This window comes from Mauremys mutica, chromosome 9, assembly GCF_020497125.1.
Source record: "Mauremys mutica isolate MM-2020 ecotype Southern chromosome 9, ASM2049712v1, whole genome shotgun sequence".
NCBI lineage: Eukaryota > Metazoa > Chordata > Testudines > Geoemydidae > Mauremys > Mauremys mutica.
In genome coordinates this window covers 19,464,005-19,488,635 of record NC_059080.1, presented here as the reverse complement: position 1 = coordinate 19,488,635, position 24,631 = coordinate 19,464,005, and the positions used below count along the sequence as shown (strand labels likewise).

The 24,631-nt window shown below is 41.0% G+C and overlaps 1 protein-coding gene across 5 annotated transcripts in view; it reads right to left on the bottom strand.

Moving 5' to 3' along the window:
- Positions 1–24,631, bottom strand: part of ATRX (ATRX chromatin remodeler) — a 139,844-nt gene that overhangs the window by 105,244 nt on the left and 9,969 nt on the right. For 2 of the 5 annotated variants that reach the window (XM_045029585.1, XM_045029588.1), the window contains exons 3-8: positions 23,681–23,823; positions 17,752–17,864; positions 11,666–11,721; positions 9,293–9,345; positions 8,219–8,343; positions 6,794–6,913 (exon numbers count right to left, since the gene is read on the bottom strand). In XM_045029585.1, the coding sequence (XP_044885520.1) occupies positions 6,794–6,913; positions 8,219–8,343; positions 9,293–9,345; positions 11,666–11,721; positions 17,752–17,864; positions 23,681–23,730 (517 nt within the window). In that variant the 5' untranslated portion in view covers positions 23,731–23,823. Of the gene's footprint in view, positions 1–6,793; positions 6,914–8,218; positions 8,344–9,292; positions 9,346–11,665; positions 11,722–15,049; positions 15,160–17,751; positions 17,865–23,680; positions 23,824–24,631 lie in introns of those variants that run through there. The other 3 variants (XM_045029589.1, XM_045029586.1, XM_045029590.1) reach the window with 3 other exon arrangements.

Genomic DNA, 24,631 nt, shown 5'->3' with positions numbered 1-24,631 from the left:
TGTAGCTGTGCATGGGATTCTTCCGTCCTAAGTGCAGGACTCTGCACTTGTCCTTGCTGACCCTCCTCAGATTTCTTTTGGCCCAATCCTCTAATTTGCCTAGGTCCCTCTGTATCGTATCCCTACCCTTCAGCATATCTACCACTCCTCCCAGTTTAGTGTCATCTGCAAACTTGCTGAGGGTGCAATACACGCCATCATCCAAAACCGGCCCCAGGACCAACCATTGGGGCACTCCGCTTGATACCGGCTGCCAACTAGACATGGAGCCATTGATCACTACCCGTTGATCCCGATGATCTACCCAGCTTTCTATCCACCTTATAGTCCATTCATCCAGCCTATACTTCTTTAACTTGCTGGCAAGAATACTGTGGGAGACAGTATCAACAGCTTTGCTAAAGTTAAGGAATAACACGTCCACTGCTTTCCCCTAATCCACAGAGCCAGTTATCTCGTCATAGAAGGCAATTAGGTTAGTCAGGCATGACTTGTCCTTGGTGAATCCATGCTGACTGTTCCTGATCACTTTCCTCTCCTCTAAGTGCTTCAAAATTGGTTCCTTGAGGACCTGCTCCATGATTTTTCCAGGGACTGAGGTGAGGCTGACTGGCCTGTAGTTCCCTGGATCCTCCTCCTTCCTTTTGTTTAAAGATGGGCACTACATTAGGCTTTTTCCAGTCATCTGGGACCTCCCACAATTGCCAAGAGTTTTCAAAGATAATGGCCAATGGCTCTTCAATCACATCCGCCAACTCCTTTAGCACCCTTGGATGCAGCGCATCCGGCCCCATGTACTCGTGCTCGTCCAGTTTTTCTAAATAGTCCTTAACCACTTCTTTCTCCACAGAGGGCTGGTCACCTCCTCCTCATACTGTGCTGCTCAGTGCAGTAGTCTGGGAGCTGACCTTGTTCGTGAAGACAGAGCCAAAATAAGCATTGAATACATTAGCTTTTTCTACATCCTCTGTCACCAGGTTGCCTGCCTCATTCAGTAAGGGGCCCACACTTTCCTTGATCATCTTCTTATTGCTAACATACCTGAAGAAACCCTTCTTGTTACTCTTAACATCCCTTGCTAGCTGCAACTCCAAGTGTGATTTAGCCTTCCTGATTTCACTCCTGCATGCCCGAGCAATATTTTTATACTCTTCCCTGGTCATTTGTCCAATCTTCCACTTCTTGCAAGCTTCTTTTTTGCATTTAAGATCAGCAAGGATTTCACTGTTAAGCCAAGCTGGTTGCCTGCCATATTTACTATTCTTTCTACACATCGGGATGGTTTGTTCCTGCAACCTAAATAAGAATTCTTTAAAATACAGCCAGCTAGCCTGGACTCCTTTCCCCGCCCCGTCATGTTATTCTCCCAAGGGATCCTGCCCATCAGTTCCCTGAGGGAGTCCAGGGTCCATATTCTGCTGCTCTCCTTTCTTCCTTGTGTCAGGATCCTGAACTCAACCATCGCATGGTCACTGCCTCCCAGGTTCCCATCCACTTTTGCTTCCCCTACTAATTCTTCCCTGTTTGTGAGCAGCAGGTCGAGAAGAGCTCTGCCCCAAGTTGGTTCCTCCGGCACCTGCACCAGGAAATTGTCCCCTACACTTTCCAAAAACTTCCTGGTAGATATCGGGGTGACTGAAGTCCTGCATGAGAACCAGGGCATGTGATCTAGTAACTTCTGTTAGTTGCCTGAAGAAAGACTCGTCCACCTCATCCCCCTGGTATGGTGGTCTATAGCAGACTCCCACCACAACATCACCCTTCTGGCTCACGCTTCTAAACTTAATCCAGAGACTCACTGGTTTGGGTTAACGATGAGATGAAACCTGAAAGACTGATGCTTATTGGTTAACTGGTTACACTTTTACATCCCTACTGCCAACAAAAGGATCTTGTGGGCAATGCACCAATCCTAAAGACGAACTGCCTCCACACAAAGTGCAGGCCCCTTGTTGGTTGATGTAGCAAACGGCTGTGGTGTTGTCTGACATGATGAGAACATAACAGGAGTGGATAGATGGGAGAAATGCAGGACACGCTTTCTGCACGGCCCGAAATTCCAGAATGTTGATGTGCACCTGGGATTCCATAGCAGTCCAACTCCCCTGAATCATGTGCTTATTCATGTGGGCGTCCTATCCGACGAGTGACCCCTCTGTGATGATTGTTGTGTTTGGTGAGGATGGAAGGAATGGTATCCTGGTGTAGACTTGGCCTGGGTCTGTCCACCACTTGAGGGAGGAGAGAACCTCGTGGGAAACAGTCAGCAGGAAGTCCATGGTGTGACATGTGAGAGAACAGGTCCTCTGGAGCCACAATTGTAGGCAGCAAAAGTGGAGACGAGTGAAGGGGGTAACATATGTGCCAGCTGCTATGAGGCCAAGAAGAGAAAGGTAAGTCTTGGCCTGAACAGAAGGACTCAAAATCACCTTGGAAACTCAGCTCTTATAGGATCTGGAACCTGTTCTCAAGTAGGTAGGCTTATGCCAAGATTGCATGGATGTAGGCCCCAATGAATTTCAGGGACTGTATAGGAGCCAAAGGCAATTTTTCAATGTTTACACTCACCCCAAAAGAGGAGTGGAGTGTGAGCAGCACGGAGGTCAAGGCGCAACCCTCCCTTCTTCATTACGCTGCTAGCTGCCAATCATTGAGAGATGGGACTATAAGGATCCCTTGGCACCAGAGGTGGGCTGCCAGTACCAAGCAAACTTTGGTAAAGACCCATGGAGCAGTGGTGATTTGGAATGGTAAAATCCTGTATCGGAAGTGACAAAGGCCTGAGGTGAATCTCAGGAAACATCTGTGGGTAGAATGGATATCACGTAGAAGTAAGCGTCCTACAGATCAAGGGCCATAAACAACATGCCTCTTTCTAACAAAGTAATGGTGGCTGCTATCATGACCATATGAAATTTTGGCTTGCATATGAAGCAGTTAAGATGACAGTTCTAAGATCAGTCGTCTTCTTCAGCATTGGCAGGGGGTGGAACCCCCAATTCTGCCACTTCCAGCTGCGACCCCCGGGCTGTGGCCCAAGAGACAAGTGCCCCCTCCCCAAGAAGCCCCGAATGTGTGTCCCTTCCCCCCCCACCAAAGGAGCCCCAGGCTGGCTGAAGCCCCGAGGCCCCCCCCACCCCACCACTTGCTCGGAGCACCCTGCCCATGCCCATGCCCAAAGAAGCCCCAGGGCCACCAGCAGAACCATGGAAGCCATAGAGTAACAGGCAAGTTTAATGTAAGAGAGCGTACTGCCCTAGAAGGCGATGGCACTTGAAAACACAGAGACCTCACCTCCTCCATAACAAAGAGCTCATGAAGCTCAGGGGCCAACTCAAGTCTCCCTGGTGTCAGCAATACATACTGTAGTTGGAACCAGAGCCAGAACAGGAACCGAACAGAGGACTGCCACAGAACCGAACGTTCCAGCAGTGCCAACCTAGAAGGTGTATGTGGCTCAGTGAATGGAACCAGCAGATCCAATGGTCTCTGAAACTTTTTATCATGCTTGGGAGCTTTGGAACGTGCCACTTCCCTGTGGACAGAACTCGTGGATGAAGCAGTATCCTTCCTAGGCCTGGAGGAAAACTTACTGCCATTCTTACATTCCCTCACGACTAGGCCCTGGCCCGGGGTCCACAGCACTGGTACCAGCAGAACCGGACTGGAGCTCCATGATAGGAGGCACGCTCCTCAATTGCTCAGACCAATCTACGAGGGGGTTCCCTGATCTGGATCCAACTGCAGCTTCATGGCAACCTCCATGAGGTGCTTCTTGAGGTGGAGAACCCAGCCTTCTTGGGTATGGCTTGAGAAGGAGAGGCAGATGCTGCACTTGGATACAATGTATAAAGGCAGTGTTGGTGCTTGTTGCTGACTGAGAACGAGCAAGGGCAGACAGCGCAGCTCTTGAACCCCAGTGTCTTCAGCATAATCCAGTACCCAGGCATGGGTGTTAGAGGAGTTGAGGGAGACTGGCAAAATGGCGTCCCAACGTCCTTAAAATACTAAAAACTACTACTAACACTAAAACTACATAAAAAAAACAAAAATACCATTTACAAGAATAAAAGAGTCTTTTTTTCCTGTGTTTTAAAAAGCACCTCACAAGAGACAAGAGACCAGTAGAGGCTCCGATTCGGACCATGTGGCCATGAGCAGGAACCAGGGCCAGCTCTACACTTTTCGCCGCCCCAAGCAGCGCGCGGAATTGCCGCCCTGGGCTGGAGGGGGGGGGGGCAGTTTGTGTGCCCTTAGGGCAGCAGGCGCGTTTCCGCGGCGGCGGCAATTCGGCGGCAGCTTCTATGTTTAGCTGAAGCTGCCCCGGACAGCTAAACATAGAAGCTGCCGCCGCGGAAACGCGCCTGCCGTCCTAAGGGCACACAGCCTGCCCCCTCTCCCCGCTGCCCCCGCAGGGCCGGCTCTGGCTTTTTTGCCGCCACAAGCAAAAAAAATAAATAAATAAACAACCTGCGTGGGGCCGGAGCAAAGGGCAGAGGAGGGCGGGTGGGGGACAAACCTGCCGCTCGGCTGGAGCGGCGAAGGGGCGGGGGAGAACAAACCTGCCAGCCAGCCTGAACAGCAAGGGCCGGGGGCGGGGGGAAGGAAACCTGCCATAGCAATGAAGGAGGGAGGGCGGGAAACAAACCTGCCGGCCAGAAACAAACCTGCCGGCCGGAGCAGCAAAAGTGGGGGGGGAGGGGGGGAAAGGCGTGAAACAAACCAGCCGACCAGAGCAGCAAGGGGGGGGGGGGGTGTGCGAAACAAACCTGCAAAGGGAGGGGGGGGCGTGAAACAAACCTGCTGGCCGGAGCAATGAAGGGGGGGGGGGGGAGGAAACCTGCCGGCCGGTCAGAGCGACAAAGGAGGGAGGGTGGGAAACAAACCTGCCGGCTGGAGCAGCGAGGGCAGGGGGGATGTGAAACAAGCCAGCCAGCCAGAGCAGCGTCGGGGAGGCGGGAAACAAACCTGCTGGCCGGAGCAGCAAAGGGCGGGTGGGTGCAAAACAAACTGCCCAGCTGGCCAGAGCGGCGAAGGGAAGAAAAAACAAAACAAAAAAAATACCTGCGGGGCGGCGGGAGCGTGGGTGCAGGGGGACTCCCAGCCCTACAGATCCCGGGCAGCCGAGTGCACACCCCAGCTGGGGGGGGGGGGGTGGCCAGGGCTTCCTTAAGCGGGGTGCTCGCCATGCGGCCCCTCCTGCCGCGCCGCCTGCTGGGAGGGCTCCGCGCCGCTCCGGTGGGCAGGCAGGGAAGGACGCGGTCTGCGTGCGGGGCTTGCTGCAGACCTGGCATGGCTCCCAGCAGCTCCCCTCCTCTGCGCTGCCGCCCTCTACAGGGCGGCAGGAGCAGCAAACCAAAAATAAAAAAACCTGCAAGGGCGGAGGAAGGAAGCGCAAAAAATAAAAAAATAAAAAAGGATTCAGCGGGATGCCGCCCCTTGGAACCTGCTGCCCCAAGCACCAGCTTGTTCGGCTGGTGCCTGGAGCTGGCACTGGCAGGAACGACCTCAGTGATCGCCCTGTATCACTTCAGACAAAACCATGAAATTCTGTCCTGAATGTAACATCTAATAATATAATTAAAAATAAACCATGTGGCCCTTGAATTAGCCAATCTAGTTAGAGGAAAGATCAATGTTCAAAAAACAAAAACCTAAAAACCTCACACATGCACACACAAAAGAGCAAGTAAACTTTTTCATAGTCATCATTTTTTGGTTCCCATTAAATACCCAAACTACATATGAAGAAAAAAGTTATTTATATAAACTAATATACTAAAAAAGGAGTAATTAGGCTGGAGTAAGTTACTGATTGCTATTTTTCCTATGTGAATTACAAAACTGCCTGTACTATAAGGGGGGAAAGGAATGTAAAATCACTTATTTTTATTTTTTTTTTCAGAGTAGTTTATGCATGGCCTCTTGCTTGTTCTTTTCTGTTTGCCAAGTCCATAAAAGATGAACTTATATTATCCATTAGCACCTATGTACTTGCTTATCAATCCTAGTAGAGGTCGAGGAAAATTGGCTGGCATAACAACTTTCCACAGATGACCTAAGGTATATAACCAATAGCCAGAGAAGTGCCAAGAAATTAAATTAATCTGGGATTTCAAAACAGAAACATCTTCCTCACCAACTAACGTTCTATATCTGCTTACATGTGTATGGATTTCTTGGAGCCTCAGAAAATACATTCAGTGGAATTCCAACATCATTCCCTAGCAGTGGCATGCATGACATTTTTACTAAGGCATGCAGTTATACTTGCATGCCTTAAGAAGTCCAAAATTGCACCCTCCACACACTGTCTTTGGATGTACCGTATGTACAAGGTCTCACTATGCAGAGGATGCCATTTTGTTCTATAATGTGTGTTCAGGGGCCAGACGGAAATATTCTGCAGGTGAGATTCAGCCCATAGGCTACCAGATCGACCATGTTTTTTTTTTAAATTGGGGGTTTGCAATGGTATGCCACTGTTCCCTAAAAAAGGACATGGCAAAATAGCAGAGTGGAATCAAACTCTTGGGAATAGAGTGAAAAAGATTTATACAGAATACCTATGGCTACCCAAGGCAGGAGATTTTACAAAAACTAATCTTAGCTTTCAGTGCTGCACTGCAGGGACAGCAATGGAGGCTAATTTCAGCAGGACAGAACCCATAGTGAACTAAAAGCCAGAAGAGTGGAGGTATTTTTAGGAAATATGTACAATTGTTGGATGTACCAAATGTGGCTATAAACAATAGTTTAAACCCATTTTAAACAAGTTATAAAATGTATTTACCTCCACGCTTTTTGGGAGCTTCAGGTTTCATTTTAACGATATTTCTGCTTCTAAATTCAGGCCCTTTAAAATCATCTTTGTCTTCATTCAGCACTGGCTCTGGTTGTACAACCACTGTACCTAGAATGATTTCATTTAAAAGTTGGAAACCATTATATATCCAAGTGACATTCCAGTGAAGTGCAAGACTCCTGTTTAAATAAAAACCAACACTGCATATATTTTTCCCCAACAAGCTATATGATGACTGACTGATAAACAACACATATTCTACTGCACGTGTCCATATTACAAATATCAATACCAAAACACATCGAACTGGCACTGATATTGCAATTGTAGGACAGAGATCAAAAACTGAATGGACACTGGAGAGCAAACTATCTTCTCTACCCCCAGATGCAGTCCATGAAAAACAGAACAAAGCATAACAGTGAGACAATGAGGGTGAGCTTGCAATGCAACTGTTCTGTGACTCCAGAAGTTTTAGGACAGCTAACTGAGCATCTCTCAAAAGCCAGAGAAATTTCTTCCCTCCCTGACCAACAGGACAAAATCTCATTTTCTTTTTTATAAAATTCTTAAATTTACTAATGTTTAAACAAAACCGAACAGTGCTAACCAAAGTTACAGGAAGAAAAAAAAGTGTAATTTCATATTTAGAGCTGGGTTTCAATCCTGTGTCTCCTGGGAACTTGCAGTAATACAACATTCTATAAAAATAACCCTGCAATGACTGCTTCTGGCGCAAGGGGCAGTCGTGGTCTCTCTGCAATACTGTGGCTTTTATAGAGCTAAGAAAAGCAAGCTTTTTTGTTGTTTTTAAACCACGCTAAAACTAAAAATATGGTGTAGAGGGTGTTTTAAATGTATTGTACCTAAAAATAACCCAATAATGACAAGGGGTTTTTTTGTTTTGTTTTTAAACATATTTCAAGATCTGGCCTAACCTCTGATACTTTTAAGCAAAGGGTAAATTTTTCAAAAAGTCAGTCACTTACGAGAACTCAGTCCCATTCTCAAATGGGATTTAGATACCTATGAAAATTTTACCCAGAATGTTTACCAAAAAACAAAACCAAAATACCATTTCCTGTTTCATGTTGTCTTTATTTCCACAAAAATATGGATTTCAATGCATATTTTGAATTAAGTAATCAGTGCATCCTGGTAGATCCAGTGATTTATATATGTGGGGTTCAAAGTAGACATTTAAAAACAAAATACTTTAACCTTTTGGATGCTATAATCATATAGGTCCTCAATATCCTGCTTGCGAAGGTTGGCACATTAAAAAAAAAAATAAATAAATAAATAAAACCAGACAAAGTATACAACGTTTCCCTTTATGGCTATTATGCATATTCCATCATAGTCTTGACACTAATTCGCAGAATTCAGACACGCAGAAAACGCATGATCTACCTTTAGGTAAGCTTTTCATATCAACATCATTTTCTGAGTTTTCATTTGAAACATCTTCATTTACAGTTTCAGGTAAGGTTTGTTCATCATCTGATCCAACATACTTTGTTACAACTGTAGGTTTCCTGTATGAACAGAAAAAAATCCACATTTATGATAAATATTTTATAGCAATTTAGATGTATATGGTGGTTTCCAATCAAACAATCTTCTTGGATCGGGAACCTTGTAATTTTAAAATTCTATTTTTTAATCTAATTTAAACTGCATGAGATGACGAAGCAGAGAGAAATAGACTGGGCAAGAGTGACAACAGTAAACAACAGAAGAGGAATTTTATTCTTAGAGATACATAGGGGTTTTTTTTATCTCCCCAGAGAAAAGATATGTTGTTTTGTTTTACATATTTTAAAAGGATCTGAAGGACAGAACTGTAAGGTTTACCATAAGACAGCAAAAGATACAAAGGAATGTGATCAGTGTAAGGTTCCTAAAATGCAGTTATTGTTGGCCACACTGAGAATTTGTTTTCTTTAGGCACAAACTGATAAGCAATTACCTTAGTGCATTACTTCTTGAAAGAGAGCAAACAAAAATTAATAAACTGAAGTGCATCAGACTGGCAGTGTACGCCTGGAACACCCCATACTGTTACCAGGTATTGATTTTATTGGTAAAGAGTAAACTGGGTATTATTGACTCACTGAGACAGGGTAAACTCATTACCCCACTTGGATACAAAGAAATGACTTTTCCAAGGGAAAAAAATCCTGGGTGTGGGGTGAGTAGTCCTGAAGGAGGAACCCAATGAGCATCTATGCCTGATGAGCCTTGAGATAGAAAACAAGATACCATGAAGAGTTTGTTAATAAAGCCATACTCCAGGAAGGGAGTAAATTTGGACTTGACACAGTGAGCCTCCTCAGCTGGTGTAAATCAGCCTGAGGTTACATGGCTCCATGCCAATCTACACTTTATGGTAATCTGGCCCTGTGTAGATTGTTTCTGTAGACCAAGTTAGGGAAGGCACCTAGTTACAAAGAGTATTATTCACATCTTCCTTTTCAAACTAACCTTTTTGAACGTGATGATCCTAAAGATTTGGATCTTTCTGAAGAGCTATTGCCCTAAAAACAAGGAAAAATTTGAAGTCACAAACATCTGTTAGTGTGTGACCAGAACATACATCAACAAAAATTTAATTTCTTGGATTCTTAGGTATACAGCAGCAACTCAGAAGTCAAATTCTACCTGGGTTTAAACCAATCATATCCCATTTCTTGTTAATACTATATTTCATATCAAGGGCAGCAAAACAAAAATTAAAGTTTTGCTTGTAAATGTAGTGTTGTAATTAGCTGGGTTCAATGATGAGACTTTTTAGTTTATAAATTACTACTGGATTAAGATCTCTTAAAATTAATGTATACTTTGAACCCCACCAAGCATACACTGCATCAGAAATTATAAAGGAATATTATTGTGATTTGAGAAATTCACAGAATCATACACCATATTTCTTATGCACCAAATTTGCAGGAAATTGAGGAAGTATTAAAAATAGTAGAGGACCTTTGCATAAGATTTTATTTCCCTGCAATCTCCCACCCCAAAGGGTCCATTTAACAGTTAAGGCTTGCACTTCACAAGTTTCTGGGCTAAAGACTGGGTGTGGCTCACTCAAGAGCATATCACCAATATTCGTGAGTCACTTGAGGGTGTGATTAACTGCACTGTTAATAACAGACTACCAATTGAAATGATAAATATTTTTGGATTTTATTTTTTTTTACATTTTCAAATATATTGATTTCAGTTATAACACAGAATACAAAGTGTACAGTGCTCGCTTTATATTATTTTTGATTACAGATATTTGCACTGTAAAAAAGGTAAGCAAAAGATACTTTTTTTCAGTTCACTTCATAGAAGTACTATAGTGCAATCTTTTTATCATGAAAATGTAACTTACAAATGTAGATTTTGTTTTGTTATATAATTGCACTCAAAAACAAAACATAACATTTAGAGCCTACAAGTCCACTCACTCCTACTTCTTGTTCAGCCAATCGCTAAGACAAACAAGTTTGTTTACATTTTTGGGAGATAATGCTGCCAAATTTACGTGTGAGATATGCTAAATCTTCGTATGTCCCTTCATGCTTCGGCCACAATTCCAGAGGACAGAACCCGAACCACCAAAAAAGAAAATCAACCTTCTGTTGGTGGCATCTGACTCAGATGATGAAAATGAACGTGCATCAGTCTGAATTCCTTTGGATCATTATGGAGTAGAACCTATCATCAGCATGGAAGCATGTCCTCTGGAATAGTGGCCGAAGCATGAAAAGTTAGCATATCTAACACATAAATACCTTGCAATGCCGGCTATGAAAGTGCCACGCGAACCCGTTTTCACTTTCAGGTGATATTATAAATAAGAAGTGGGTAGCATTATCTCCCATAAATGTAAACAAACTTGTTTCTCTTAGCGACTGGCTGAACAAGAAGTAGAACTAAATGGACTATGTAAGCTCTAACGGTTTACATTCTTTTGTTTTTGAGTGCAGTTATGTAACAAAGCAAAATCTACATTTGTGAGTTACACTTTCACATAAAAGAGATTGCACTACAATACTTGTATGTGGTGAACTGAAAAACACTATCTTTTGTTTACCTTTTTTACAGTGCAACTAATAAAAAATAATAAAGTGAACACTGATCACTTTGTATTGTGTTGTAATTGAAATCAATATATTTGAAAATGTAGAAAAAATCGAAAAATATTTACAATAAATTTCAATTTATTCAATTGGTATTCTATTATTGTTTAACAGTGCAATTAAAACTGCAATTAATCGCAATTGTTTTTTTAGTCACAGTTAGGAGTTTGTATTTTTTAGTTAATTGTGTGAATTAACTGCGATTAATTGACAGCCCTAATACTTCCATGAAAAGGGGTATAACTAACTGTTATGCAATTTGCCAATCCTCAACCATAAGAATTCCCAAAATTGCAGCAGCTCCCTACTTCTCAGCAAAGATTTAATAGTGGTTAGAAGCCTCATGATAGTACAGTATGATACCTTCCACAAAGTATACATTTACTCATGCATTATGAAGGACCATAGGAAAAATACGGAAATAGTCAAAACTATGAAAGCACATTGAATTTATTATTTTACTTTTTATTTTTAAATTGTGAATGCTTAATTGCTGCTAAGTCATAATGGATGTCATTCATATACATTTAAAAGGTTATATTGTGTTTTTTTAATTCAACTTTTAGAAAAAAGTTAATCAACTAATCAACTTTCACATTCAGCAGATATGGTAGTGTAATCCAATACAGATTTTAATTCAAATTTAATCAGTATCTTCTATACCAGCCATTTTTGCACTACCAGCGTTACTGTAAATCAAATGCACCATATACTTTATTCCTACCTCTTCCCTGTTGTTTTCCATTGGAGTTGGACTATTTTCAGGCCTGCTACTTTTACCTAGGCGGGGGGGGGAGAAAAAAAGTATAATTCACTGAATGGTAGAAATCACTAACAATTCTTTAAATTATAAACGATGGTTTGGTATAAACATTTTATCAGCATTATTAAAAAACATTACTAAATGGATAATTAGTCAGTGGGGATGAGGAGTGAGATTTATATCATCACAATAAAACCTTTGCATAACACCACAGCATCATTTATTGCACATATGCCAAATAATTTAAAACAAAATTCTAAATAATTTTTTTTGTAATGTCATTGCTACTATTTTTCAACCTTTTTCCACCAATAAAGAACTCATACTAGAGGAGCCAGAGGGCAACTATATATGCTTTACACGAAAAGCAGCAACAACCAATACATTCCTGAAGCCTCTGTACATAACATTGTGACTTTAAGGACTGATATATCATGGACCTAGCTAGCACAACCAAAAATAAGTGATGTACCCCATTTGATATTGTGGATTCTCCTTTTTCCAGATATACAGACCTATTTCTAGCCCTAATGGGATGTGGGATATTAAACCTTAAACATGTCATTGGTCCAGGACTGATTACTACCTGTTCTGCACCCCCATCTAGTGTAATTCTGAGAGAAATGTTACAGATTTTTTTTGGGGGGGAGAAGGGAATATTTCCGTTTCAGCATTCTTTATAATGCAGCTATATGAAACTGCTCAAAGGCTTAGAATGTTAGAAGTAGCCTCATAGGAAATGGATTAATGGGACGTACAAAAATGTTATTTTTCATACAGATATCATGTGATTATAATAGATTAGGCTCATAGCATTCTTTACATCGTAAGACCTAATTTCAGCTGCTTATAACTTTGCAAACTGTATGGGTTGAATTTTTCCACACTGGCTGTGTCTGCCTCAGGCTTAATGTTTTTTAGAAAATTTCAGCCAATACAATGCAGGTGTTTATGAAAATGAAAGTAAGGAAAAAGATGTTTTCCATGTATTAAATTCTTCAGACCATTTCTCTGAAGTGCTCTCATGTCCCTCTGTTTTGCAGCAAGATGTTTAGCTGGATTTTTCTTGCTAACATCCTCATGCTCTGATCACCATGTGGCATCAGGAAGGAATTTTCCCCCAAGTCAGATTGGCAGTGACTTTGGGGAGGGGTTCACCTTCCTTTGCAGCATGTGATACATGTAATTTGCTGGAGTCATCTGGGTATCTCTCACTTAATCAATTCCATGCCATTGCAGGGGTTTAAGTCATTGGTGCACCTCAGTCCCTCCTATTCTCTGCCTGTGGCACATAACAGTTTAGTGTCCTGTGGGCTGTAACTTTTTGGTCACATTTCAATTGTTGGGTTTAGCATGTGGGTGCTGGGTGGTGTTGGTTGCACGTGACATACAGGAGGTCAGGCTAGCTGATCTGGTGGTCCCTTCTGACCTTAAACCCTGTGACTATTGTGACAGATATTGCAACCATATGCAGTGTCTTTGGGGGAACATATTATATCATGCTTATGTGTATCACTGTGGGCCAGCAATTATATGTATGATTGTGTTCTACTCCATGGGCTGAATTACTAAAGCTCCTTCAGGAACTAAAACACTGTAGGGTGATTAAGGAGAATCAGTCACTGTACCAGACAGGTACCACCTGCTGGGGTATTTGCATAGAGGGACTCAAACTGGGTTACAAGAGACTAGGAAAACCAAGAAAGGGCTTTTGGCTGAAAAGGGCTGCATTTAAACTGACTTCTTTCTGATCTAGCAAACAGACAAGACCTTCTGTCCAAGTGGGTCCAAACCCTTGTGGAAGAGTTGGAAAGACTCTGGCCTACTAGGGCCCTATAAGAATAATGGGTAACCTATGGTAAGCTTTTAGCATGCCTGAAGGAACTCCTCCCCCTTCAAAGCTTTTACCTTAAGAATAAACATGCTTGCTTAGAAAGAGCAATATGATAACTTGTAACTGATGGTAATATGCTGTTTATAGCCTTCCAACAGAAAATAAAGTACAGGTAGACTGGCCTTTAAGGAGACTGGCTTGCCAGGGATATCAAAGTGCAGGGATTTGGGAAGGGAAGCCTTAAAATCCTCATCAAGATGCAGGTGTCCACTTAAGAGAGGCGACGTCTGAGTACTGAAAACCCTAAGCGGGTGCCCTTAAGAAACCAAGAGAGGGGTATATGGTACACTCATGCCAAAATTGTGACAACTAATGACTTGAAATTTGGCTGAGGGGTGACGTGCTAAAGATGTCCCTCTCAGCATCTGCATTAAAATTTGCCTAACTTTGGTTAAATTGTAACAATTTCAGTTTGCACATGCTCAGTAGAGAATACTTTGATTTTAGCAGCTAAAATTTCTGAAGAATCCACCTTCACTGAGCAGGCTCAAATCTCACTGTACTTTCGTGTGACCGGACTCTCACCATGCCCACAGAGTGACTGAGCATGTTGCACCCCCTTGCATCACAGTACTGACCAGACTGAACATGTCATCACCACAGCAACTGAGCATGTTCTCTCCAGTCTAGGGGTACAGAGCTGAGAGAGCACCAGGCTGGGGAATTGAGAGCAGGGAGCCTGTCTTTCCTATGTTCTCAATGACACCTCTACTGCCTTGTAACGCATCCAGGCAGTGCAATATGAAGGAGGAAGCTGCCCGATTCAAATACACAGGAGACAGAAGCCAGACTGGGCAGGAAGGAGAGTGTGCTGGCACACAAAGTCTGGTGAGACTGAGACAACAGTTATGCACTTGGAAGTGAAGAGGCTGGAGCAGGAAGCTGGGAGGAGACTGACTTCTGGGCAAGAAGACTAGGGGTCAGGTTGGTGAAGGGCAGACTGGCTGGACCAGGAGAACGCAGTGAGGAGCAAGAGGGGTACGGAGGACAGAGAGTGGGCAAGGAGCTCAAAAGGGAGTGAAATCAGAACTGGCTGGGCAGAGACCATGACTAGGTGTGGGGAGGGGATGAGAGAATGATGAAGTCAGAGATCCGAACTATGACAGCAAGCCTGGAGGGGGAAAGAAGAACTTGCTGGGCAAGAAGACTGGAACGAGAAGCTTGAGTAAAGTCTGGGACTGGCAAAACAAGGATACTAGGACTGGAGCAAGGAGCTGGGGAGGGGAAGGACTGGAACACCTTGGAAGGGATGAGGCAGAAGGCGGTCAAGTTTGGAGGAAATGGACAGAAGTGGCTGTGACCACTAGAGAACACTCCCCTCCAGAGCCTGGAATGGCAGATTCCTGAGTCTCACTATTCCTCCTCTGTAGGCAAATATCTGTGAAAACCACTGGTCAAATGTGTGTTTGATGTCCCTCTAGTACTAATCCACATAGAGGATAACAACTTACTATTGCTATCAGTTATTCCACCAGTTCAAGTGGCAGAAGTCTATGTAGTTTATCTAAAGGTTCCACCCATGTGGTGTTGTGATGCCACATGACAGCAAAAAACAGAAGTTCTTCTTAAACAAAAAAAGAGAAAGTTACACACACAAAAACTAAGTTAAAAGACTACTAAGGTTGCATAATCAGGCACACAAAATTTAGGAACTTCCAAGATTAAGGTTGCCTGAACAAGCTTCATTCAAGCCCCCTTGTGTGTATGATTTACGATATAGTGTTAAACTATATGATCACATAGTATTTTTCTACAGGACTGCAGCCTCATTCAGTTCACTGGATAAACAGTGATTAATGATCAGCTATTCAATATTTTGTTTTCTCCTCATTGTTCAATTTATTGTAGACTGTTCAAATCCTGTTATGAAGAAAAAATTATTTCCACGTGGGCTTTTCTATGGTGCTCATCACTATAGTAAGCTGAGTGCTTCAAAGAAAAATTAATTGGTCTTCTCAAAACTTCTCTGAGATGAGGGGGTGATATTATTCCACTTTTACAGATGGGGAACTGACGCCCAGAGATTATGGTCAAAAGCATCCACTAATTTTGGGGACCCAATTTGAGAATCCTAGGATCTGATTTTTCAGAATACTTTCAGAATACGTTCAAAGGACAACTCCCATTGATTTCAATTATGAGTGTTCAGCACTTCTGCCAATCAGACTTCAAGATATCAAACTAGGCACTCAGAAAATGACACACACACAATTAGCAAGCACCTCAAAGGTTTGGTTTAAGTGACTTGTTTAGCATCATACAGGAAGTCTGTGGCAGAGGCTGGGCTAATATCCAGTACTCCAGGACAACAATGAAGATCGTGAGACCATCCTTTCTCTTTCTGAAATCCTCTGCCTCATTCATTAGACACCTTCCAACAAATGAGGAAGGTGCCTTTAAAGACAATCCTTTTTATTACACAATTCATCCCCAGAGCAGGGCATTGAATGAGGCAGAGGTCCTATGGAAAAATAGCATGCAACCAAATAAATAAAGACTATCATTATTCATACGCACAAGGAAACAGTAGTTTTTTGTAATTATATATAATGTATTTCACATCACACACACACCCTTGAAATTTGTCAAAAGGACTAAGCAATCGGTGTATCTCTGCTACACAGTAATTCTGTATTTCATGGACAAGAGCTAGAGTCACATTTGTAACTACACAGGACTGGGAAAGAGGTGCTGCAAACAGTATCATCCTCAGAACAACTTCACAATGACAGATATTATCTGTTTATCCATGTCACAGTTTGGTTTTGTCAAAGGTGCCCTAAAATAAAGTATTGAAGCACCAAAGAGAAACTGAATTGTACACTCAGTGTTGACATTACAATACAGTAATAAGGGGACAATATTGTCAGAGATGCTCAACTTAAGATGAAATTTTAAGCAGAACTCCATTAAATCAAAGGGATATTATCAAGTATAGCAGAAGTTTGTGACTTTAACAGAAGTTTTACATAACCCAATATGAATATAAAGATCTTCAGGTGATGTAAATTGTCTTCGCTCCATTGACATTAATGCTGAGTATCTGACACAGCACTTATTTTTTTCGTATAAAAATAATTTTTATTTCAAATATTCCTAAACATTAGAATCCTATTATATCAAGAAAGCTGAACTAACCACAAAGTGAAAACGACCACTTATTTCACTATATGATCTGAGAAGTACAAGAGAAAAAACACAGGTGGTAATCAAGTAAAATTAGATTTTAAATTTGTCAATTTTAATAAGGTAATGAGTTGCTAGTGAAAAGTTAACTATTTATCTTGATAGTATCCCTTTAGTGATCCCATGGATCTGTCTGCAAACAGAAGAAAATATACTCCTCAGCTAATACAATCCCAACTTTCCTCACACAGTCACTTCATAACAGTTTTTAAGTTCATTGCTATGGAAAGTGTTTTAAGAAAGTTGGAGTCTGAAAAGGTCTATATCTATAACAAATCCAGATTCCTACTATACATTAGTTTATAATTTTCTCCTGTTTGTTTATTTTAAAAGATTTCATTATTGACAGCAGTTAAAATGAAGTTTTTGTTTTTTGTTTTTTTCAAATCCAGCACTTACCTATTAGATTTTTTGGAGATACCAATAATTTTCAAGAAGAAACCTAATCATTTACTTTAGAAGAGCCCTTTTGTTTTCAGTGGTTTCTGACTTAATTGTGAAAACACTTTGTGAATTAACATGAAAGGAACTCCCCCACACACTGTTCCACAATTGTGAGGGTCAAAAGATCTTAACTTCAGCAGAAAAACAAGATATGTCTATTACACAGTGTTAATAGAGGGAACCATGAGAAATCTGAACCAAAAGTATCCTAGAGGAAGATACAAACATCCCAAACCCCAAGAACACAGTTTAATGTCCATGGAACGGAATACCAAGGAACAAATACTGGGATACTTTTTTGTTGTTTTTATAATGTTTTAACATACAGAACATTTATATTCACACATGAAATGCAATTTATACCAAAAATCTACTGTATATTTATCCAGATATCTCCACTTAAGAAGGAAACAGTAAGAACAATATTGAATATCTGTACATCAAAATGCATTTTATTGCACTACATTCCAAGATGCTGAATAAGAGTGTACATTTAAAAGAGGGAAAATATATATATTTTTACCTATACTTTTGCTCACAGATAGTCTTGGAGGCGAGTTTGCGTCCTCAGATTCTTCGGATGAGTGAGCCAAAAAGTCATGAAGCTTCTGCACCAACGTATTCAACTTGCTTTCACTGATAAAACACAGAAGTGTCACTTGAAATTAGTCTCACTATCTCATGCTACTTTATTAATATATAGTGCAAGCATGAAACGAATGTTGTTTGTTTTTAAGTACTACATATCCATAGAACTGAAGATCTTCCAAAGCAACACTTTGTTACCAAAATAAGCAAAAATAACCCACTTGTAATTTTGAAAAAAATTGGTAAGTGCAAATTTGGCACTGAAATATAAGCATTTAGGACTACATTAGTATAAAGTTAACAATAAACCATGTCACATTTTTAAAAGCTATATTTCATGTCATTAAAAAAATGAAAGATTTACAAAAGCCAAGAAAAGTGCATTGCTATTCAAAGAAATTAAAAGGAAAGAACATAGCTAAAACATTGTGCTTAACTAAGAGATTCCTTAAATAATAGCTAAAAATTTGAATCACTTATATTGGTCTGTCTGTGGATACATAACCCAAACAGCAATTGCTAGCAGTTTCTCTACATGGCCTAAAGAAAAAAAAATTGTAAAGATGCATGGAATCAGACAATATTTTAGCTTATCCATACAAAGTTTACATCAAACCAGCCATCCCAATCTATTTACTGAGTGTCTCAGAAGATAACCAGCAACACGTGTATCTTCTCAAAAGACAATTGTGTAGGATCACGATTGATTGCCTGATATCTTTACTTGAATTAGTTTACTGATACAATTGCCAACAGAATTTTAAATTAGCCAGTTTTCCAGAATAGGAACCACTGGTAATTTCTCTACCATGTACACAAGTTTTCTTATGAATAAGACAAGGCTCTAATTCACCAGTTACCTTATTAGCACTGCCTATTTAAAAAGGTTTCTTGTGTCAGGCCCTCCAACTATTTTTCTCCCACCTCCTAAAGCAGCGGTCACCAACCAGTCAATCGTGATCGACTGGTCGATCCTGGAGCCTCTGCCAGCCAATCGCCGGCTGCTAAAAGTCTGGCGGCACAGCAGGGCTCAGCAGGCTGCCTGCCTGCCCTGGCCCCACGCCACTCCCAGAAGCAGCCAGCACAGGTCTCTGCATGCTGCCCACGCCCACCGCCCCTGCAGCTCCCAGCCAATGGGAGCTGCAGAGTCGGCACTGGAGGGCAGGGTCAGCGGCAGCACACAGAACCACCTGCGGGCCCCTGGGCCGCAGAGACATGCCAGCTGCTTCCAGGAGCAGCGTGGGGCCAGGGCAGGCAGATAGCCTGTCTTAACCCTCCTGCACCACTGACCAGGAGCTGCCTGTAGTAAGCGCCTCCCAGCCGCAGCCTGCACCTCGCACCCCAACCCCCTGCCCTGAGCCCGCACCCCAACTCCTTCCCAGAGCCCACACCCCTCACCCCTCCTCCACCCTAACACTCTGCCTCAGCCAGAGCCCCCTCCTGAACCCCAACTCTCTCAGACCCCAACCTCCTGCCCCAGCCCTGAGCCCACATCCAAACTCCCTCCCAGAGCTTGCACCCCTCATCCTCTCCTGCACTCCAAGCCCCTATCTTAGCCCAGAGCCCCCTCCTGCACCCAAACTCCCTCCCAGAGCCCATACCCCTCACCTGCACCCCAATACCCTGCCCCAGGCTCAGCCCCAAGCCCCCTCCCACACTCCAAACCCCTCAGCTACAGCTCAGAGCCTGCACCCTCTCCCACACCCCAACCTCCTGTCCCAGCCCGGTGAAGGTGAGTGAGGGTGGGGGAGAATGAGCGACGGAGAGTGAGCAGGACAGGGCCTTGGGGAAGGGGCAGGGTAGATCCTGGGTTGATCTTAAATTCAAAAAGTGATCTTCTGCATAAAAAGGTTGGAGACCACTGTCAAAAGCTTACCTGTGCTCATATGCCTTTTTCCAGCTGTTTGTACAGTAACTGAAAAATCATACATAATCAGCTATACTAAGCCCTGTGTAAGATAACCCCTCAACACTGCCATTAAAAGGGACACATCCAAATTGTGCTTTTTAAAACTATTTTAGGACATCGAATTTTCTGATTGTGTACACTTTAAATGGTAATTTTAAAAAAAATCTTAATAAAAAAATCAGAAATAGAATAGAACCATTAAGTCCTACAGTCTATTCCTTTGCCATGCAGCATTGTTCCCTACAGTATATTTGCTAATGATCTGCATTCACAGTGGTGTTGTGAGTCTTAATTTTATAAGGGTAGCATAGGATAAGACAAACATTTTTTAATGTCAATTAAAATATTTTAAAACTTTAGCATAGACAGAGAATGTTAAAATACACTAGAGTTTTAAAACATGTTAGTTAAAGTGCCTTACAAACATTTAGGGTATATCTACACTAAGATAAATGAGTAAAAAAAAATTCCTAATCTAGATAGACGCCAAAAATTTTGAGATCCTTAGATGGAAGTGCTTTAAAAATACAAACTATTAATTTGTGACCTTCCAAAATGTATTATTTAGAATTACTTTCCTCAGACATCTTCAAAATACAGGTATGGACTGCCTCACAATTAATTATCCACTCTAACTATAAATTTCTATTTACTTTTCCTTTTTACTAAACTACTTCCACATTCCTCTTTGAAACCCCACTCTTTTTAAGTTATCCACACATATAAACATATTGAATTTTGAATGGTTCCTGACAATCAATGGTGTAGGAACCGCTGTTAAATTAAAAATCTTTCAAAAACATCTGAGAGCAATTTGTGTGTTCATTCGTTTACTTTATCAGAACACTAGCGCACATGTCTGCAGATTCTTTAGTCAGTTGTAGCTTTTTTAATATTTACTTAAAGTACACAAGATTTTCACTACCTTTTTTAGGCAACTATAAAATGTTAAATCATTATCACTTTCCACTTTAAAAGGTAAAATAGCATCTTGCAGCATAACAAGTACTCAGTGGCCACACTAAGTAGCTCTTTACTGATTCAAAAATCTGTGCAGATTTTTTTTTTTAAACTGCAGACAGGTTGGGTAAATTGTCATAAACAGGAGTACTAATTCACTTTACTCTCCCATCCTCTATAACTTTCATTTCACATAATAGAGAGACAAGGTGGATGAGGTAGTATCTTTGACCTGAAAAAGAGCACTGTGTAGCTCAAACATCTTGTCTCTTTCACAAACAAAAGTTGGTCTAATAAAAGATATTACCTTACCCACCTCCCTTCTTTCATATCCTGCAACTTCACACAATTAAAATTCTGGGGAGCTGGATGGCTAAAGTGAATGGTAACAAGAGTGATTTTCTTCACCTCAAAAATCACTGCTGCATATAGCCTATGTCAATAGTGACCAATGTCTGTTCAGTATTAAGTATTTACAACATTTAAATATGTTTACTTCCAAAAATGTCAGTTAAGTGGTAAAGTAAATTACAATGTGATGGATTTTGCATCTGTGAATTCATATTTCATCTACAGTTGGGATTCTGATAAGATGGAATAACTAAAAGAAATATAACTATTTCTTTAAGGGGCTGAAAATTAACTGATTTCAAAGTTAACACCTCTTGTTAAGACAAGCACACAAGAGACAGAGGAGATGCAAAGGAGGGCTGAAAAATCTATTATGGCAGGAACACACCTTCCAATAAATATATGAAAAAGAAAGGCAAAGTAAATAAAATAACCCCCCTCGAATTGGTTTAAACAAGACCAGTGGACATTAGAATGCATGACTTTAAAATATACAATTGTTATTTCATAAAAGCAATGATGACCCCCATCAGGGAGAACATTTATGTAAATAACTCTGAAGTGTGCCTGGTATGATAAGCTAGCCATAGCCAGAGTGAAAGGGGAGAGAGTGGAAGAGTGGGAGAGAGTAAAAGTGAAAGAGACTCTGGGGTTATGTCTCCAAAATGTTCCTTGATCTAATAGCAGACAAAAATTGAAAGTATTCTTATTTCATTGTAAGTAAAACTACAGTGAGGCTACCTAGTTAAGGTTTTCAGTTTTAAACTGGACTTTATGCATACAGTTATTGATTTTAAAATGTTTTCTCTCTAGTCTTTATGAATCTTGTTTTATGAGACCATTACTTTCAGACAGTCGTTTCAGAACTTTCACAGAGATAACCCTGAAGAGATGCTACACCCAGAAGAAAAGATGTCTAGAGCCTTACCCCAATTCAGAGGTCCCCATCAAAAGGACAGAGACTACAGAGTACTCTCCCATAAAATGTGTCAAGGCTGTGGTCTGACAGTTGTACACATGAAAAATGACTCAAGAACATGAAACAGACAAACTGAAAGGGCTGAAGTAGACATTGTATACAATTAAATATTTTACTCATTTACTGATAACCAGTCATAGCAGAAGTGAATAAATCTGCCTTGCACTAAGTACTTAACACACCATATAGTATACAAATAGTGGTCCAAAATACATTGTAAAAAAATCAAACCATCCTATAACATAAAAAACATGTTTTTACTACTATATAAAACAATTTAACTACCACAAAGGACATAACTTAATTTAAATGTTCAAAACTCATTAACAGATTTCAACTGGGGCAGCAGTTGTGGTAGCTCAAAATATTGGGCTAAAACTGAACATTTTTGTAAATGATTTCAAATGTATATGCTAATTAAGCAGTTTCAAATCAGTCTTTGCTTACATCTGCGACTCAATTACCAGGACAATTTAAATTAAATTTAGTGTGGTAGCAACTTGAAAATTCAAACCATGAATGTCCTCAAAAATAGCAGACTATCAAAGTACTGATTTTTTTAAAGAGACGGCACAGGCATCATGTCCCATATTACTGTATTATATCCTGAGGTGCTATTCTTAGATTTCATTAACTTATTACTTGATTAATATCTTATTTTGGTAAGAATTGACTTTATAATCACAGGGGTCTAATCAAAGGATACCCAGCAAACTTGAGGACACCTGGGGACATGAATGAAATGCCCTCAGAGTATAATGAGTAAGGAAAGCAAACATCATGAAAGACTCTCTAGAGACACTAACTGTTCATAAGAGGGAAATGGAAAACAGGTGAACAAAAGTTCACTAAGAGAATCTCTACTCTATTCGAGGAAGATTAAACAATTTAGTTTTATTCAGACGGTATCCAAACTAACTGACAATAGCATGGGTTTTCCTGAAGGCTGCACTGTTGTACTAAAAGGGTGAACATTTTTCTTTTCAAATAACCAAGCTGAGAAGTTGATAACTAGGAAGACTACTTAGGACAAGCTTGAGAATAGAAAAAAAATAGGTACTGGAAAACAAGTGTAGGAATGTTAAGCATACAGAGAGCTTTGATGGGTAAATATACCATATGGCAGTGTGTTTCTCAACCTGGGGGTTGTGACCCTCACAAGGGTTGCTGGAGAGATTTAGGGGGGGGGTCACAAGCAGGGCTGGTGTTAGGGGGTAGGAATCAGGGCAACTGCCTGGGGCCCCATGCCATAGGAGATGCTGTAAAGCTAGTTTACATGTTGTAGCCCCATGCTGCACTGAAGCCCTGAGCCGTGAGAAGCTGAAGTCCCAAGCTTAAAGTGTGGGGGCGAGGGGGGAGACAATTTTTTTTTAATGTCCAAAGGAGGTTGCCAGCACAAAAAGGTTAAGAAACACTGCTATATGGTAATGCTAGATTCCCCCGCAAAAAGCATAATCAAAGCAAAAGTTTAGCATAAAAAAATCAAACAAGAACAGACAGGCAATAGTCATTTTCATGTAAAACAGTTTTAGATATACAGAAGTAAGGATTACATCCAATGGCAGATAAATACTTTACTGCTTTAGTACAAAAATTGCTTTTATTATTTTCTGTTTTTTCCTCTAAACTGTTTGCAACAAACTCTCTATGATGCTGCATCATTACCTCATTTTGAATGAAGGCCTCCCTAGGACGTTGCCAAATATCTTTGTCATGGACTAGCGACAGCCAAATAGGTCCAGCAAAGGGTCCCAGGTTAGTGTTTCCTCACATTAAAGTCTAAAGGTTGGTCTCTATTTCATTTATGCCTGAAACAAGGACACACCAGTTCTTAAGATATCAATTGTCTTGGTTTGCTCTATTTTCTCTCCAGTTTACTGCACAATTTTCATTCCTGCTCAGTTTTCTTGGTAGCCCTATGTTTCTGTTAAATGTGCAACTGCTAATAGTAAACAAGCAATAAAAACTGTTTAGGCAGAGGCACCTTTGGTCTACATAATATTTATTTCACAGTCTTATCCAGGCTCAAGTCTCTTCACTTCACCTTGAGTTTGGATAATATACATTGACCACCACAATTCCTCCCTTCCCCAGCCCCCTCCCAGGCCCCAATTTATTTTAGTCTTGAATACAGTACACATTTGCACTGAGCTTAATTTCATCCTAAAACCACACATACTCCTGCCTCTGAAGAGTTTCATTTTTCAATCAGTGCTTCAAAAATTAGCATTTCAGCATAAAACAACAACAAAAAAACGATATCAAAGGCAACTCAGATACTATTTTGAAGACTTCTTCGTATTCAGATTTTCTGAAGATGTTCCCCAAACAAGATTAAGTTTATTCTATCACATTCTTTGTGAAGACTGTTACTGTTAAATTCATTTAGATACATGTCTGAACTGATCTTGCTCTCCTGTCCTCATCCAGTGCTCCAGCACTGCCTGTTTCCACAAAGGTGGCAACCAATTCATAGTCCACAAAATAAATATATGACCCTTTTCTCTCAGCTGCGCATTCCTGAGTTTTAGTTATCATTTCACTAATACATATAGGACTAAGGTTTCTTTTCGGAGTATAAAAATCCACATTTGAGAACTTGTAATTCTTCTCAAT